Raw genomic sequence first — 17717 nt, 5'->3', positions numbered from 1 at the left:
AAAGCCAGGTCCCCCAGAGGGAGTGAAGCTAACAGGTAATGATCAAGTGATCTCTCTCCTGCCATCCATCTCCACCCTCTGACAAACAGAGGCTAGGGACACCATTCCTTACCCATCCTGGCTAATAGCCATTAATGGACTTAACCTCCATGAATTTATCCAGTTCTCTTTTAAACCGTGTTATAGTCCTAGCCTTCACAACCTCCTCAGGCAAGAAGTTCCACACGTTGACTGTTCGCTGAGTGAAGAAGAACTTTTTTTTATTTGTTTTAAATCTGCTGCCCATTAATTTCATTTGGTGGCCCCTAGTTCTTATATTATGGGAACAAGTAAATCACTTTTCCTTATTCACTTTCTCCACACCACTCATGATTTTATATACCTCTATCATATCCCCCCTTAGTCTCCTATTTTCCAGGCTGAAAAGTCCTAGCCTCTTTAATCTCTCCTCATATGGGTCCTGTTCCAAACCCCTAATCATTTTAGTTGCCCTTCTCTGAACCCTTTCTAATGCCAGTATATCTTTTTTGAGATGAGGGGACCACATCTGTACACTGTATTCAAGATGTGGGCGTACGATGGATTTATATAAGGGCAATAAGATATTCTCTGTCTTATTCTCTATCCCTTTTTTAATGATTTCTAACATCCCGTCTGCTTTTTTGACTGCCGCTGCACACTGTGTGGACGTCTTCAAAGAACTATCCATGATGACTCCCAAGATCTTTCTCCTGATTAGTTGTAGCTAAATTAGCCTCCATCATATTGTATGTATAGTTGGGGTTATTTTTCCCAGTGTGCATTATTTTACATTTATACACAATAAATTTCATTTGCCATTTTGTTGCCCAATCACTTAGTTTTATGAGATCTTTTTGAAGTTCTTCACAGTCTTCTTTGGTCTTACTTATCTTAAGCAGTTTAGTATCATTTGCAAACTTTGCCACCTCACTGTTTACTCCTTTCTCCAGATCATTTATGAATATGTTGAATAGGACAGTTCGTTGGACTGACCCTTGGGGAACACCACTAGTTACCCCTCTCTGTTCTGAAAATTTACCATTTATTCCTACCCTTTGTTCCCTGTCTTTTAACCAGTTCTCAGTCCATGAAAGGATCTTCTCTCTTATCCCATGACAACTTAATTTACGTAAGATCCTTTGGTGAGGGACCTTGTCAAAGGCTTTCTGGAAATCTAAGTACTTTATTGTCTTTAAGTGCTCCTTTTGTATCTCGATCGTCCAGGGGCCCCACTGGTTGTTTAGCAGGCTTCCTGCTTCTGATGTACTTAAAAAACATTTTGTTATTACCTTTTGAGTTTTTGGATAGCTGTTCTTCAAACTCTTTTTTGGCTTTTCTTATTACATTTTTACATTTAATTCAGCAGTGTTTATGCTCCTTTCTGGTTACCTCACTAGGATTCCACTTCCACTTTCTAAAATACTTCCACTTTCTAAAAGATGCCTTTTTATCTCTCACTGCTTCTTTTACATGGTTGTTAAGCCACGTGGCTCTTTTTTAGTTCTTTTACTGTGTTTTTTAATTTGGGGTATATATTGAAGTTGAGCCTCTATTATAGTGTCTTTGAAGTGTCCATGCAGCTTGCAGGGATTTCACTCTAATCACTGTATCTTTTAATTTCTGTTTAACTAACCTCCTCATTTTTGCATAGTTCCCCTTTCTGAAATTAAATGCCACAGTGTTGGGCTGTTGAGGTGTTCTTCCCACCACAGGAATGTTAAATGTTATTATATTATGGTCACTATTTCCAAGCGGTCCTGTTATGGTTACCTCTTGGACCAGATCCTGCGCTCCACTCAGGGCTTGATCGAGAGTTGCCTCTCCCCTTGTGGGTTCCTGTACCAGCTGCTCCAAGAAGCAAACATTTAAAGTATCGAGAAATTTTGTCTCTGCATTTCGTTCTGAGGTGACATGTACCCAGTCAATATGGGGATAATTGAAATCCCGCACTATTATTGAGTTCTTTATTTTGATAGCCTCTCTAATCTCCCTTAGCATTTCATCATCACTATCACTGTCCTGGTCAGGTGGTCGATAGTAGATCCCTACTGTTATATTCTTATTAGATCATGGAATTACTATCCATAGAGATTCTATGGAGCATGTGGATTCATTTAAGATTTTTATTTCATTTGTGTTGGTCCTGCTTTGAGCAGGGGATTGGACTAGATGACCTACTGAGGTTTCTTCCAACCCTAATCTTCTATGATTCTACATAGCCAATATTCATAACTTCAACTACAAAATGATACACACCTACAAGCTTTGGCCCTGCTGGGAAAAGAAGCATCCAGGGGGTGTATGGAACTGTTGGCTGCTGAGAAGATGGGGTTCATCAGCTGCAAAAAGAAACTGCTGGACTTAAGCTCCAAGTCAAAAAAGCAATGGAAGAACAGCAGAAATTGTATCATCTTACAAGTCCAGTTTATAACAATGTTGGTTTGTTGTATTACTCTGAACAGTTGTCTGTGCTTAACCAGTTTTGCTATGTTTTACAGCTATCCTCAATCATAGAGATGCTAGAAAGTGCTTTCTATGGCTTAGACCTTCTAAAGTTACACTCAGTCACAACAAAATTGGTGGACCGAGTGGAGAAACTAGAGGAGGTAAGATGAGATCCATTTCTTTTTCTTTGGGTTGTTTTGTTAGAGACAACATCATGCAAAATGAAATGGCACCTAATGGTTTGGCATCTGGAGCCAAATCATGGTGTTCCATTCCTTGTGGGAGAACTGGTAATTAGCCACCATTTCATTTAACTTTGTGGCCACTGTCATCATGACCTATGACTGGACACTTGGAGAAAAGAGATCAAGGGGTAACATTTTCAGAAGTGACTTAAATATTCAAAGATCTTTAGGCACCTAAAAATGCAGATAGGTGCCTAGGAAATTTTGGAAATCCTACTTGATGCCTAGCTGCATCTTTAGATGCCAAAAGGTCTTTGAACATGTGGTCTGTAGCTGCCTAAGTTCCACTGTCTTTCACTGAGGCTTAGATTCCTAAATGCCTAAGTCACTTTTGAAAATGGGACTTAGGTTCCTAAATCATTTAGGTGCTTTTGAAAATTTTACCTGACCAGTGTTGTCAATTTTCACAAGTCTTGAGATATTTCATACTCTTCTTAAAGCCCCAGTTCCTGGAGTCATGTGATTTTTGTGAGGATCTCAGCTTTCAATTCAAAGAAGAGTAAGACCTCGTGGTTATGAAGAAAAGCTTGGAAATGTGACCTGAGTGGGTAACCTAAAGTTTTAAAGATTAAACAATAAGAACTTCAAATGTTTTATTTTCGAAGAGCTTCATGATTTCTTGGGGCTTGACTCGTGGTTTTAGAATACTGGGGATTGGCCATGCTGAGCCTGTTTGTAGTAATCCATATGTGTGGCGGAAGCTCACATTTTAGCCAGACACAAACATGTATGACATCTTGCAACTTAGTCAAGGCAGGTCAATGAGAAGGGTCTCTCAGAAGAGGATGCGGGGTGGGAGGGCGATGCTGCATTTATGAACCCTGTGACTCATGTCCTGTATGTAGTGTTTAATGTTTAGTCCAGCAAAAAAAGAGTTAATTATCTAAACTGGAGCCAGTGTGAGCTGCTGCTAGGGTTGCCAGGCGTCCGGTTTTCAACCAGAACGCCTGGTCGAAAAGGGACCCTGGCGGCTCTGGATGGCATGGCTGACCAGGCCGTTAAAAGTCTGTTTGGCAGCGTAGCAGGCTCCCTGCCTGCCCTAGCTCTGCATGACTCCCAGAAGCGGCCACCAGTTCCTTGCGGCTCCTAGGTGCATGGGCTGCCAGGGAGACTGCACACGCTCTCACCGCCCTGAGTGCTGGCTCCACAGCTCCCATTGGTTGGGAACCACAACAAATGGGAGCTGCAGGGGTAGCACCTGCGGGCACAAGCACAGTATGTAGAACCTCCCTGGCCATGCATGTGCCTAGGGGCTGTAGGGACCTGGCAGCTGCTTTCTGGGAGCAGTGGTAAGCGCCGCCGGGACCCCGCACCCGCTCCCGCACCCCAATTCCCTGCCCCAGCCTGGAGTCCCTTCTCACACTCAAACTCCCTCTTGGAGCCCGCACCCTGCACACCCACAACACCCTGCCCCAGCCCTGAGCCCCCTCCTGCACCCCAAACCTCTCATCCCCGACCCCCCCCGGAGCACTCACCCCCCTCCCGCACCACAACCCACTGCCCCAGCCTGGTGAAAGTGAGTGAGGGTGGGAGAGAGTGAGTGACGGAGGGAGGGGGGATGGAGCAAGCAGGTGCGGGGCCTCAGAGAAGGGGCGTGGCCTTGGGAGAGGGGCAGGTCAGGGGGAGGGGCAGGGGTGTTCAGTTTTGTGCAATTAGAAGGTTGGCAACCCTAGCTGCTGCCTCCATCTTGACTCGAAGTGCCTGAGAAATGGATGACACAGTGCTCCCTTTAGCAGTGAATACTGTCTTGGGTTTAATCAAACTGGAGCTGTGCTAATGAGCCGTGTGCTCATGTTCAAGCTGGTTGTAATGGGGCATCTCTGTCCCCATCTTCTGATGCCTAGAAACCTCTCAGACTCTCCAGTGCATGGCACCGCCATCTTGTTTATTGATATTCTGGCTGGAGAATTTGGTTGGTCCTATTGCTGGGAACATGTGGTGAGGATTTTACCTTGAACCAAGTCTAACCAAGTTCCTAGAAAGTGTTTTATTTTTATTTCTTTTGTAACTGTTTCTGACTTTAATGCCTTACACTTGTACTCACTTAAAACCCATCTCTTTGTAGTTAAATACCATGTTTTATTATTTAATTAAAACTAAGACAGTGTTGTGTTTGAACTGAACTGTTTGGGTAACTCCAGTTAAGGTAACATGTTGCATATTGACCCCTTACAGAAAAGGGCTGGAAAGAGCAGAACACATGTTTCTGGGGAAAATCCGGGTCTGGGAGTGTGTTGGGGTTACTCTGCAAGTGGTAATCAAGGCTGGTGGAAGCCGGTGTGATTAGCAGGCTGCAGGTATACGCAGACACTCGTTGTGGGGTGGGGACCTGCACGCTGGTAGCTGTTTGTGAGTGGCCCTGGTTGGAAGCTACAGCAGCAAAGCATTGTAAGGCACCCCAAGTTGCAGGGCAGGCAGTGGTACAACACCTCACTGATCTGGACTGCACACTGGAATGTGACACTGTGTCACTGATTTTACCTTCATTGGGAAGCCAACCTGCAAGTCCGTGGACGTCTGCTGCCCCTCAACAGAGGTATGATACTGGTATCAGAATGGGACACTGGTGCTGAAAGAAGAGGCAACAATACATTCCTGTTGTGTATTGGGCATTGGCCTCTTTTTGTACCCTCCCTGTTGCTGTTTATTATAATTGTTTTCTGGTAATGCCTAGGATGGATCTAGAGATGCAAAAGCGAGTGGAGAGTGCACAATATAAAAGAATGGACGGGAATAAAAAGGCCAGGCTCTCAGCCCCAGTTCCTGCATTCCTCTCCCACCCCAGTGTAGAGGCGGGGGAGTGGTATGTGTGAGGGATGGGGTGGAGCTGTCAGCAGCTCTCAGCTAGTGTACAGTCCTTGAAGTTAGAGCAGCCCTAGGCTGTGTCAGGGCCAAGGCAGCATGAGAATCACCATGACCAGGAGAATAAACTTACAGACCCACACAGCTTTGTGGGAAGGAGAGCAGGCAGTGACCTATGGATAAGGTTGCGAGTCAGTCACGGAGGTCATGAATACCATGACTTCTGCAGTTGCAGCGGCTGGTGTGGCTGGCCCCAGGGGCCACTGGAACAGAGCAGCAGCAGCACCTCAGGGCCCCTCAGCTAAGATTTAGTCTGGGGTATTTATAGTAAAAGTCATGGACAGGTCAGGGACCATGAATTTTTGTTTATTGCCCATGACCTGTCTGTGACGGGTTTGGTCACAGAGATCCCCTTGGGACTGTTACCTGACATGGTGCAATTACCTCTGAGCCTATTTTCCCTGCCAGCTTGGGACATCCAGAACCCTGCCTTGTTGAGCCAGACACACTAGCCTTCTGCAACACGGACCCAGGATCCGGGCCACGCCCCCAAAACTGCAGGATTTTAAGTGAAAACAGCTCTTCATATCTCTCTATCAATGGTATAGAGGGTGGACAAATTATGAGTTTACCCTGTATAAGCTTTATATAGAGTAAAACGGATTTATTTGGGGTTTGGATCCCATTGGGAACTGGGTGTCTGGGTGCTGGAGGCAGGTAACCTGCTAAGCTGTTTTCAGTTGAGTCTGCAGTTTTGGGGGCGTGGCCCGGACCCTGGGACTGCATTGCAGGAGGCTAGCATGTCTGGCTCAACAAGGCAGGGTTCTGGAACTCCCAAGCTGGCAGGGAAAACAGGCTCAGAGGTAATTCCAGCATGTTAGATGACAGTCCCAAGGGGGTCTCTGTGCCCAAACCTGTCACAGTGGTATAGTCGAACACGATCTGTGCACAGTTGATTGCTTTGAGGCACTGGTAGTGATTTTAAGTGAGTTTTAAGTGTTGTGGTCAGAGAATAGACAAAATGGTTACTGGTTTGTTATTTTCTGTTTGCTTATTTCGGGTAAGGAAAATAGAGGCAAGAAAATCAGCAAAATGAGTGAGAGTGAGACTCACAAGAAGATAGAATGCCACAGGTTGCAGATTGCTGAGAAGGAAAATGAACATAAAAGACAGATGGAATTAAGAAAAATGGAGGTTAATGCACAATTGGTTCAGGGAAAAAGCTGCTCACGAAAGAGCCATGGAAGCCCAAAGGTTAGTACAGCAAGCTGCTAAGGAGGAGAAGGAAAGAGAGAGGCAGCAAGCCCTGGAGCTAAGAAACAAAGAAATTGAGGCCCAGAGAGAAGCCCAAATTGAGACCCAGAAGCATGAACTGGCTGTAATGGAGTGGAAGAGACAAAACCCTTCAGCAGCTGGCTCCACTTCCCCCAGAATTCATAAATGGGAGAGGTTATGTCCACCATATGATGAATCCAGTGATATTGCAGAGTATTTCATCACCTTTGAGAGACTGTGCACTCTCCTGAGGTTCAAAAGATGACTACTTTGGTTGCAAAATTGACGGGGAGAGCTCTGGACATATTCAATAAGATGCCTATTGCTGATGCTTCAAACTATGGTATATTTAAGAAATTGGTTTTGAAACAGTTTCAGATTACACCTGAAACCTACAGGGTTAAATTCAGGAGCCTTAAGAGGGGAACTGGATTGAGTAATGTGGCCTATGTAAATGAAATGAGAGATTTGTTAGACAAGTGGGTGAGGGGAAAAGGCATTACAAGTTTGGAAGAAATGTGTGATTTAGTTACTCAGGAACAGTTCCTGAATATGTGCAGGGATGATATATGCCCATCTTTAAAAAAGGGAAGAAGGAGGATCCTGGGAACTACAGGCCAGTCAGCCTCACCTCAGTCCCTGGAAAAGTCATGGAGCAGGTCCTCAAGGAATCAATTCTGAAGCACTTAGAGGAGAGGAAAGTGATCAGGAACAGTCAGCCTGGAATCACCAAGGGCAAGTCATGCCTGACTAATGTACTTGCCTTCTATGACGAGATAACTGGTTCTGTGGATGAAAGGAAAGCAGTGGACATGTTGTTCCTTGACTTTAGCAAAGCTTTTGACACGGTCTCCCACAGTATTCTTTCCAGCAAGTTACAGAAGTATGGGCTGGATGAATGGACTATAAGGTTGATAGAAAGCTGGCTAGATTGTCGGGCTCAATGGGTAGTGATCAATGGCTCCATGTCTAGTTGGCAGCCAGTATCAAGTGGAGTGCCCCAAGGGTGGGTCCTGGGGCCGGTTTTGTTCAATATCTTCATAAATGATCTGGAGGATGGTGTGGACTGCACCCTCAGCAAGTTTGCAGATGACACTAAACTGGGAGGAGAGGTAGATACGCTGGAGGGTAGGGATAGAATACAGAGGGACCTAGAGAAATTGGAGGATTGGGCCAAAAGAAATCTGATGAGGTTCAACAAGGACAAGTGCAGAGTCCTGCACTTAGGACTGAAGAATCCAATGCACCGCTACAGACTAGGGACTGAATGGGTCGGCAGCAGTTCTGCAGAAAAGGACCTAGGGGTTACAGTGGACGAGAAGCTGGATATGAGTCAACAGTGTGCCCTTGTTGCCAAGAAGGCCAATGGCATTTTGGGATGTATAAGTAGGGGCATTGCCAGCAGATCGAGGGACGTGATCATTCCCCTCTATTCGACACTGGTGAGGCCTCATCTGGAGTACTGTGTCCGGTTTTGGGCCCCACACTCCAAGAAGGATGTGGAAAAATTGGAAAGAGTCTAGCGGAGGGTAACAAGAATGATTAGGGGACTGGAACACATGAGTTATGAGGAGAGGCTGAGGGAACTAGGATTGTTTAGTCTGCGGAAGAGAAGAATGAGGGGGGATTTGATAGCTGCTTTCAGCTACCTGAAAGGGGGTTCCAAAGGGGATGGCTCTAGACTGTTCTCAGTGGTAGCAGATGACAGAACAAGGAGTAATGGTCTCAAGTTGCAGTGGGGGAGATTTAGGTTGGATATTAGGAAAAGCTTTTTCACTAGGAGGGTGGTGAAACACTGGAATGCGTTACCTAGGGAGATGGTGGAATCTCCTTCCTTAGAAGTTTTTAAGGTCAGGCTTGACAAAGGCCTGGCTGGGATGATTTAATTGGGGATTGGTCCTGCTTTGAGCAGGGGTTGGAGTAGATGACCTCCTGAGTTCCCTTCCAACCCTGATATTCTATGATGTAAAACAGTATTTGTGGGACAAAAAGGTGAATGCAGTGAGTGGATTAGCTGGGTTTGCATACTCTTCCGAGCAGTCACAAGCTGCAATTAAACACAAACCACTGGCCGTGAGGGACAGGGTTGGGGGAAAGCAGATTCACCATTTTACCCCTGGGAAAAAGGAGGCTGGGAGTTCACCTCCCCATTCCTCTGTTTCTTGTCCCCCATCTCCTGTACAAGGAGAGGAGCCCAGAAGGTGCTCTCATTGTAAGTCCACCGAGCACCTGAGGAATAAATGTCCTTGGCTGAGTGGGAACAGACACCAGGTAACACATGAAGCTGCTGCTTCTTAGAGCACAGGGGTATCCCAGGCTACTCCCTCTTTCCACACAGGGTTTGTAAAGGTTGCTTCGACACAACCAAGCAGTGAGCATATGCATGCTGTTCAGCTTAATGGGAAAGCACTCCAAGGTGGGAGGGATACTGGTGCAGAGATTTCTGTGGTCAGGAGGGACCTGGATCTATGAGAAGGATTTGTTACCAGGAAAAATGGCAGAATTAGAATTGGTGGGAGGTTACAAAGTCCTTGCATCGCTAGCTAAGGTACACATGGACACTGGTGATTTGCAGGCTGAACTGACTGTCACAGCAGTGGCACACAATTTTGCACCATTTCTACTGATGTGGCAGAATCTGTCCCAGGGTTTGTTAGCAGCAAGAAGGAATCTTGTGCTGAAAGCCCCAGAGGGGAGGGTGATGTCACAGGGGCTGCTGGGGAAAAGGGAGAGTGTCTCTTTATTTCCTCTGGAGCAGGGGAAGATGGGCCATTGGGGGCAGGGATGGTCAAGACCAGTTCCTGTAGCCCTAGGGTTTAAGACAGGTCCCTGTGGGATTGGGTGGATAGAGCCAGCTCCTGTTGCATGATCATCTCCCTGACTGCTGCTGACAGCTGCTGACTTCCAGGATCAATGGGTAGTGATCAACGGCTCGATGTCTAGTTGGCCGGCGGTATCAAGCGGAGTGCCCCAAGGGTTGGTCCTGGGGCCGGTTTTGTTCAACATCTTTATTAATGATCTGGATGATGGGATGAATTGCACTCTCAGCAAGTTTGCCAATGACACTAAGCTGCAGGGAGAGGTAGATACACTGGAGGGTAGGGATAGGGTCCAGAGTGATCTAGATAAATTGGAGGAATGGGCCAAAAGAAATCTGATAAGGTTCGGCAAGGACAAGTGCAGAGTCCTGCACTTAGGACGGAAGAATCCCATGCACTGCTACAGCCTGGGGACCGACTGGCTAAGCAGCAGTTCTGCAGAAAAGAACCTGGGGATTACAGTGGACGAGAAGCTGGATATGAGTCAGCAGTGTGCCCTTGTTGCCAAGAAGGCTAATGGCATATTGGGCTGTATTAGTAGGAGCATTGCCAGCAGATCAAGGGAAGTGATTATTCCCCTCTATTTGGCACTGGTGTGGCCACACCTGGAGTATTGTGTCCAATTTTGGTCCCCCTACTACAGAAGGGATGTGGACAAATTAGAGAGAGTCCAACGGAGGGTAACAAAAATGATTAGGGGGCTGGGGCACATGACTTACGAGGAGAGGCTGAGGGACCTGGGGTTATTTAGTCTGCAGAAGAGAAGAGTGAGGGGGGATTTGATAGCAGCCTTCAACTACCTGAAGGGGGGTTTCAAAGAGGATGGAGCTCGTCTGTTCCGAGTGGTGGCAGATGACAGAACAAGAAGCAGTGGTCTCAAGTTGCAGTGGGGGAGGTTTAGGTTGGATATTAGGTAACACTATTTCACTAGGAGGGTGGTGAAGCACTGGGATGTGTTACGTAGGGAGGTGGTGGACTCTCCATCATTAGAGGTTTTTAAGGCCAGGCTTGGCAAAGCCTTGGCTGGGATGATTTAGTTGGTGTTGGTCCTGCTTTGAGCAGGGGATTGGACTAGATGAGCTCCTGAGGTCTCTTCCAATCCTAATATTCTATGATTGTATAATAAGTTGCAGGTCAGCAGGGAACAGGCCCTGCCATAGGGTGCACAGGAACATCTATCCCGGAGATGGAAGTTGGGGTCCTGACAACCGCTGCTGTGGGAACAGACCCCAAGGGCTCTGTAGCTGGAAGCAAGCCCAACCTGAGTGAAAGTGGGAGATTTTGGTGGCCAGTGAAGTGTCTGTCGTAGCTGGTAGTTGTGAGCCCACAGATGGATCAGGGTCACCTTCCCTTTTGGAGAACACTGGGGTGTCTGCCTCAGGGGGGAACCCAGAGAGGGAAGTCCAGATGGAAGGTGAGGGGGAACAGGAGTGTCTTCCCACCTTTTGTAGGAAGGTATTTCTCCAGGAGAAGGTTGAAGGATCTGCATCTGAAATGCCAGACCCCTCACCTGTGGATCAGGTATTAAGGGAAGACCTGGGGTCAAATCTCCTGGAGGGGAGAGTCCACCCAGCTGACCTTTTGGGAACAGAGAATGGGATGACTGAGGGGATCTTACCAATCCAAAGCACTCCATTAAAAGATGTTGTTTCTGCTATGCTTGTAGAAACTAACATTGTCTCTTCAAGGCAGGAGAAGGAAAAAGTTTGCATTTGGGAAGCTTCACAAGCTGGTGGGGCCCAACACAAAGAGATTCCAGAGGGAGGAGCCGAGGGCAGGCATGGTTGCAGTGCACCCTTTCCTTGCCAAAACCTCAAACACATACCTGAATTGAAGCCTTCATCAAAGAGAGAGGAGACTCTGTGTCTAAACCCCTACCACAAAGGGATTGGAAAATGCAATAGACCCTGAATGAGCTAAACTGTGTAAACAGAGCCTGTCCGCTGTAGATTTGCTGGTTATCTTATGTCTTTGGCTACTTCACCTGTGGGTCAAGACAAAGGAGTTAATACTAATGGTAAACACTTTGAAGATGTGTGATATACCTGATCTCTGGAAAAAACTTTTGTACATGCTAGGGGTGGTGACAAGACAGTCCCACAAGCAGGTTGTTTTCAGCTTATACCTGTAAACAGGCTGGAAGCTCAGCACAGCAGCAAAAGCATAACAGGCCTACACTGCTGTGTGGAAGGGGAAACTGAGGCACACTGCCTCATGGCATTGGTGGCTAAATGCCAAGACTCCTACACTTTAATAGATATTGCTGTCTGCATTCTGTTAACAATGCTACACCCCAACATGTTTTCGGGCACCTGGGGACCAGGAACCCAGAACTTTGCAAGAACCCCTGTGAATAGCATTATAGTGTTTAATAACGATGGATGGGGGTATGACCAGAGCTGAACCGGAAGTTTAAATGTACCACCTCTGCTATGGACAGTGTCCAAGTCTCTGGCAGTAAGTTCAGGAGGAGGGTGTTACGTTGCACTCCATATGCTTTATGAAAATATGCTTATGAATGTGAATATGATGTAACTGGAATATGCTTTATGCAAAAGGTCTCTTGTAAGGTATCATTACACAGCTTATAATCTACTGAGTGTGTTCATCCTATTTGTATGCATGTATCATTCTTGTATCTGAAGCTAGAAATATGAAGTATAACTCTGAGGTCCTATTGTAATTATGCAAGGTGTGGGCCATTAATGGTGGTTTAGAATCTTGATGGCTCCCATTGACTCGGACAATTGGTTGTTAATGGTTTATTTACCTGAAAGCCTTTCTGTGTATATGTGGGCCAGCCCAGGGCTAATGAAGAATGAGGTCTCACAGGGACACTTGACCATGTCACCTGATAGTGAAATCCATCTTAAATCTGGTACTTTTCCATTTAGAAGGAGGGGTGGGGACCCAGAGAGACAAAAGATTCTCGCCTTGTGCCAAAGCTATAAAAGGAGCAGGACAGAGGGGGCTGCCAGTCATGAGAGAGCCCCTGATTCCACCTAAGATGTCTGCTGGAGCTAACAAGGACTGTACCAGGGGAGAGGATTGGGCCTAGACTAGGAAGGAGTCCAGTCTGTGAAAGAAGTTTATTGGAACATCTCTGAGGGTGAGATATTACCTGTAATCAGTTTCTTTATGTATTGCTTAGACTTGCGTGTTTTTGCTTTATTTTGCTTGGTGACTTACTTTGTTCTGTCTGTTATTACTTGAAACCACTTAAATCCTACATTTTATACTTAATAAAATCACTTTTGTTTATTAGTAAACCCAAAGTAAGTGATTAATACCTGAGGGAGCAGATAGTTGTGCATATCTTTCTATCAATGTTATAGAGGGCAGACAATTTATGAGTTTATCCTGTATACGCCTTATACAGAGTAAAATGGATTTATTTAGGGTTTGGATCCCATTGGGAACTGGGTATCTGGGTGCTGGAGGCAGGTAACCTGCTAAACTGTTTTCAGTTAAATCTGCAGCTTTGGGGGTGTGGCCCGGACCCTGGGTCTGTGTTGCAGCAGGCTAGCTTATCTGGCTCAACAAGGCAGGGTTCTGGAAGTCCCAAGCTGGCAGGGAAAATGGGTTCAGAGGTAATTCCAGCATGTCAGGTGACAGTCCCAAGGGGGGGTCTCTGTGACCGAACCCGTCACACTGTCCATGACTTTTACTAAAAATACCCATGACTAAATCTTAACCTTACCTCTGGACAGCTTAACCTATAGTTAAGATTGCCTAACAGTTTCCATTGTAAGCCCCTCTTTTCAGTAGCTTGTTACTTTTCCAGACTTCAACTATAGGGGGTAAAATTTTCCATGCTTACTCTTTGCTTCAGGCTCAATTCTCTTAGTAAAGTTCAGCAAAAATGGTTCAGCTGTTTCCAAGAAAGAGAAAAATTGGTAATTTTGTTCAAGATAAATTCTTACAACTCTTTCTTTGAAGAGCTCTAATGTCTTTACACTTTGGCACAGGAAATTTGACACTGACATAGCTCTGGGATCAGAGAGATGTCTTTTGCTGTCCTTATGAAAATCCACTCACACTTGGCAGAGTTAAAAGCCTCTGAAAAATCAACATTTGTACATGCTCAGTAGAGCTTGTTGGAAACTTGCTGCTGAAATCTTGGAACATGCCATCTTCAGTGAGCATGTTCCCACCTCCAGCCCCACAGGGCCACCTCCTTGGCAGTGGATGGTACACAGGCTAAACAGCAGCCCTGGGCCTAAGGAAAGATGTGCTGGGATGAGGGGAGCCAGGAGAGGCTCTGCTCTATGTGCTTCTGCTATCTGGTGTTCGTAATTCTATGCTACCCTAAGAAGCAAGCATCATTCTCTCCAGTTGACAGACGGGGCTACACAAGGTCACTTCCAGCAGAGCTGACAGTAGAACCCAAGTCTTTAATGTGACAGGTCTAAAGCTCATCCCGCCAGCCACATGGCCTCTTGGAATCAATGTGCCTAATCCATCACTTGGCTGTGTTGTCAGTAACCACTAGTCCACACGCCCCTCCAAACCCAGGAATAGAATCCTGGTTCACAACAGTCTTCTGCTGGTTAACAACTGATTGTGTAACCCACTGGGAAAGTGAGTGTCACATCCCCTCTGGTGTTTGGGTTACAACTCTTACCTCAAAGGGTTAAGGTCTGTGCTGTGGCTCTAACACTGCTGATCCAGGCTATCTGACAGTCTGAGAACCACCACTGACCTCTCCTCCTGCTCTGGGAGGATGTCACTTCTCTGCTTTCTCTGGTTTTGTAGTTTCCTTGCAATGGTGTTTTGCCAAAACAGTTTATTTTTGTTATTTCTAATTGCCTTTTATTAGGAGCTCTTGCTTCCCACAAGATCCAGGAAGTGGCTGAGATGTGCTTGGGTAAGGTAGGGTCAGCTGGTAGGGCATGCTAGCCTCTATTACTCGTGCTTGAGAGGGTCAAATAATGGCAAGGAAGGTACACTATGTCTTGAATTCAGAGTACAACACCTAAGTGTGAAAATCCTATATTAAAAGATAACCTAAAATCTTTAATTTTTTTTAAAGTATATTTCCCCATAAATCATTTTCTCTTTCATGCAGTGTAATATTGTTTTGGCCAATAAATTGTGCCTTGCAGCAGGTTGTCAGCTCAAATACTGGAGCTTTTTCCCTCCCTCTGTATCTGGGAGAGTAATTCCACATTCTTTTAAATGCAGACCCATCCCAATAGACTTCAAACATGAGCCAACTGCAGTAGATTCACAAAGCCAAAATTCCACATGCAAAACATTTTGGGAGAGCACTGCACAACTCAGCCAAGAGGTCAAAAAAGAGGCATCTGAAAATGGTGCATGTGAATGTGATATATTGGGTTGCTGAACTGACCACATATGGTGATCTACAAAGGAGGGTAAGGGATATGGATGTTTCTATTTTTATTTGAGATCCCTCCCTCTTAATCTGGTTTGACTTATTCTCTAGTTGGGTCATATGAATTTCCTGCTGAATCGTCAATATTTAAAAAGGCAGAAATGGCTTGACTGAATAAGGGCAGAATTGTGTTCTCAGATCACCACTGGTTTCAAAGTAGCAGCCGTGTTAGTCTGTATTCACAGATTTTTTTATTTATTTGTTAGTCTCTAAGGTGCCACAAGTACTCCTTTTCTTTTCGCAGATCACCACTGCGTCTCTCCACTACAATGTTCTGCTTTCGCAATATCTCTGAATCTGTTGCTGAGAGAACAGAATATTGGAACATGATCTATATGTGGATAGATAGAGCAGAACTTTGCCCTAGGAGAGGGCACCACCAGTAGATACAAAAGGCCAGATTCTGCTGTCAGTTTCCCCCAGTGTAAATTTGAATTCAGAATTTGGCCCAAGAGGAGTATGGAGTTTTTTAGTTTGGGGGAAATTATATGACCAAATTCTGCTCTCAGTTACATCCATGCAACCCTGCTGAATTTGTCTCATAATTCCCAACTCCTTACACCTTCTCACCCCAGATCATAAGTTAGAAACACCAGGATAGTTACTCAACTGAAAAAAAAAGTATTATCTCCCGGTATAATATGAACAGAAATGTACATAGAACCTTTCATCCAAACACCCCAAAGTACTTGACAAATATACAAATAGCTGTGCCCACTATGGGAAAAATTCTCTTCTCTGACCACAGTGCCTATGCCTATTTTCTTCTCTGCACTCCTTCTGTGTCTGCAGTTTTCACTGACATCAATACAACCAGTTCAATGTACCCAATAGACATCTGCACTGTGAATCAGAGTAGAGAAATTTGCACAGCACATACAGGGAAGACAACTCATCACTGAAGCACATCCACTTCTTGGTCAGATGCAGTAGCTTTTAAACGGGTTACAGCAGAACTATACAGAAGTCCAGATCAGAGAGTGAGGTAATCTTTTAACAAGGAAAACACAAATATTTCCCTTTAAAGGTCTCATGTACTGATGAATGGTGTACCAAGGTACTAGTCTCATGTACTGATGGCTTCAGAGGGAAGTACAGCAGAGGCTGTGCAGGAAAATGTAAATAAATGAGAGGTTAAAGCTTTTTAGTAATGATAAAGTTAACTATTAATTACTTGCAAACCTCTCTTCCAACAATAGGTGTCACCACACTTTTAATTAAGTACTTTTTTTGTCTTGACTGGCTGCCTTATTGTTGGTCTAGAAAGAGGAGGTTCCAGCTGGTAGCTTGTTTGATCAGTCTTTGTGTGTTGCAGTGACATGTGGTATATCATTTAACACAATTTCCCAAAATAAGCAAGTGGTGGAAGTGATTTCAGGCAGTGGTTTCAGGCTGTTCTTTTGTAGGAGAAGAAATTATACTGGCCATGTCACTAACTGTGGATTTCAGAAGGATTTAACAGAATTTGAATCTTGAGTCTCTTAGAAGAACATAAGAACAGCCATACTGGGTTAGACCAATGGTCCATCTAGCCCAGTATCCTGTCTTCTGACAGTGGGCAATGCCAGGTGTCCCAGAGGGAATGAACAGAACAGGTAACCATAGAGTGATCCATCCCCTGTCGCCCATTCCCAGCTTCTGGCAGTCGGAGGCTAGGGACACCATCCCTGCCCATCCTGGCTAATAGCCATTGATGGACCTATCCTCCAGGAACTTATCTAGTTCTTTTCTGAACCCCATTATAGTGTTGGCCTTCACAACATCCTCTGGCAAAGGATTCCACAGGTTGACTGTGTGTTGTGTGAAGAAATACTTCCTTTTGTTTGTTTTACACCTGCTGTCTATTAACAATACCTGAAAGTGTTACTGCATGCTCATGTCATAGTCAGCTAAAATTGTATGTGCCATTAGGAGATTGGAAGGAATGGCAGAATTGGAGGTGTGTGCTTTAGACAGAGCTTTTCCAAGTGCACTTAAGGGACTGGATGAAAACAGAACTTGCTGCACTGAATCTTGAAGCAGTGATACAGACAGGTGTCTATGCCCAGAATCAATGAAGGGACCCTGTGTGAAAAGCCAGTTTGTAAGTGGCTTAACGGGTGAATTACTGGTGAAGGAAGGCAGATTCCACACTGGATAAGCCACTAGGTCTGATTTTCTGAATGCCTAAGAACATGAACCAGAGACTGGTGTTGCATAAAAATGTAAGCCTTTAATTTAAAGCCTCACAGGCATGCACTGAGCCAGCTGTAGCAACACATTGAAGTAGCTAACTGATGGAAAAATGATTATGTGCAAGCTCTTTGCTGGAGACCTATTAGTCAGGAGGGAGATGAATTTTTCCTGAGTGGGTCACAGACCAAGCGTCGTTTGCAGGTGATATTGGGCATTGAATCATAGAATATCAGGGTTGGAAGGGACCTCAGGAGGTCATGTGGTCCAACCCCCTGCTCAAAGCAGGACCAACACCAACTAAATCATCCCAGCCAGGGCTTTATCAAGCCTGACCTTAAAAACATCTAAGGAAGGAGATTCTAGCACCTCCGTAGGTAACCCATTCCAGTGCTTCACCACCCTCCTCGTGAAAAAGTTTTTCCTAACATCCATCCTAAACCTCCCTCACTGCAACTTGAGACCATTACTCCTCGTTCTGTCATCTGGTACCACTGAGAACAGTCTCGATCCATCCTCTTTGGAACCCCCTTTCAGGTA

The 17717-nt window shown here is 45.3% G+C and overlaps 2 protein-coding genes across 4 annotated transcripts in view; one reads left to right on the top strand and one right to left on the bottom strand.

Moving 5' to 3' along the window:
• ATF6 (activating transcription factor 6) overlaps positions 1-17717 on the bottom strand; it is a 419899-nt gene that overhangs the window by 607 nt on the left and 401575 nt on the right. The window lies entirely within an intron of this gene.
• Positions 1-17717, top strand: part of OLFML2B (olfactomedin like 2B) — a 96898-nt gene that overhangs the window by 21388 nt on the left and 57793 nt on the right. For 2 of the 3 annotated variants that reach the window (XM_084636796.1, XM_084636795.1), the window contains exon 3: positions 2520-2627. The exons of the other annotated variant lie outside the window; for it this stretch is intronic. In XM_084636796.1, coding sequence (XP_084492922.1) covers positions 2520-2627 — 108 coding nt within the window. The remainder of the gene's footprint in view (positions 1-2519; positions 2628-17717) is intronic. 3 annotated transcript variants of the gene reach the window in all.

The sequence above is a fragment of the Lepidochelys olivacea genome (assembly GCF_965140295.1).
Source record: "Lepidochelys olivacea isolate rLepOli2 genome assembly, chromosome: 8".
Lineage (NCBI taxonomy): Eukaryota > Metazoa > Chordata > Testudines > Cheloniidae > Lepidochelys > Lepidochelys olivacea.
This window is presented reverse-complemented; position numbering and strand designations above follow the sequence as displayed.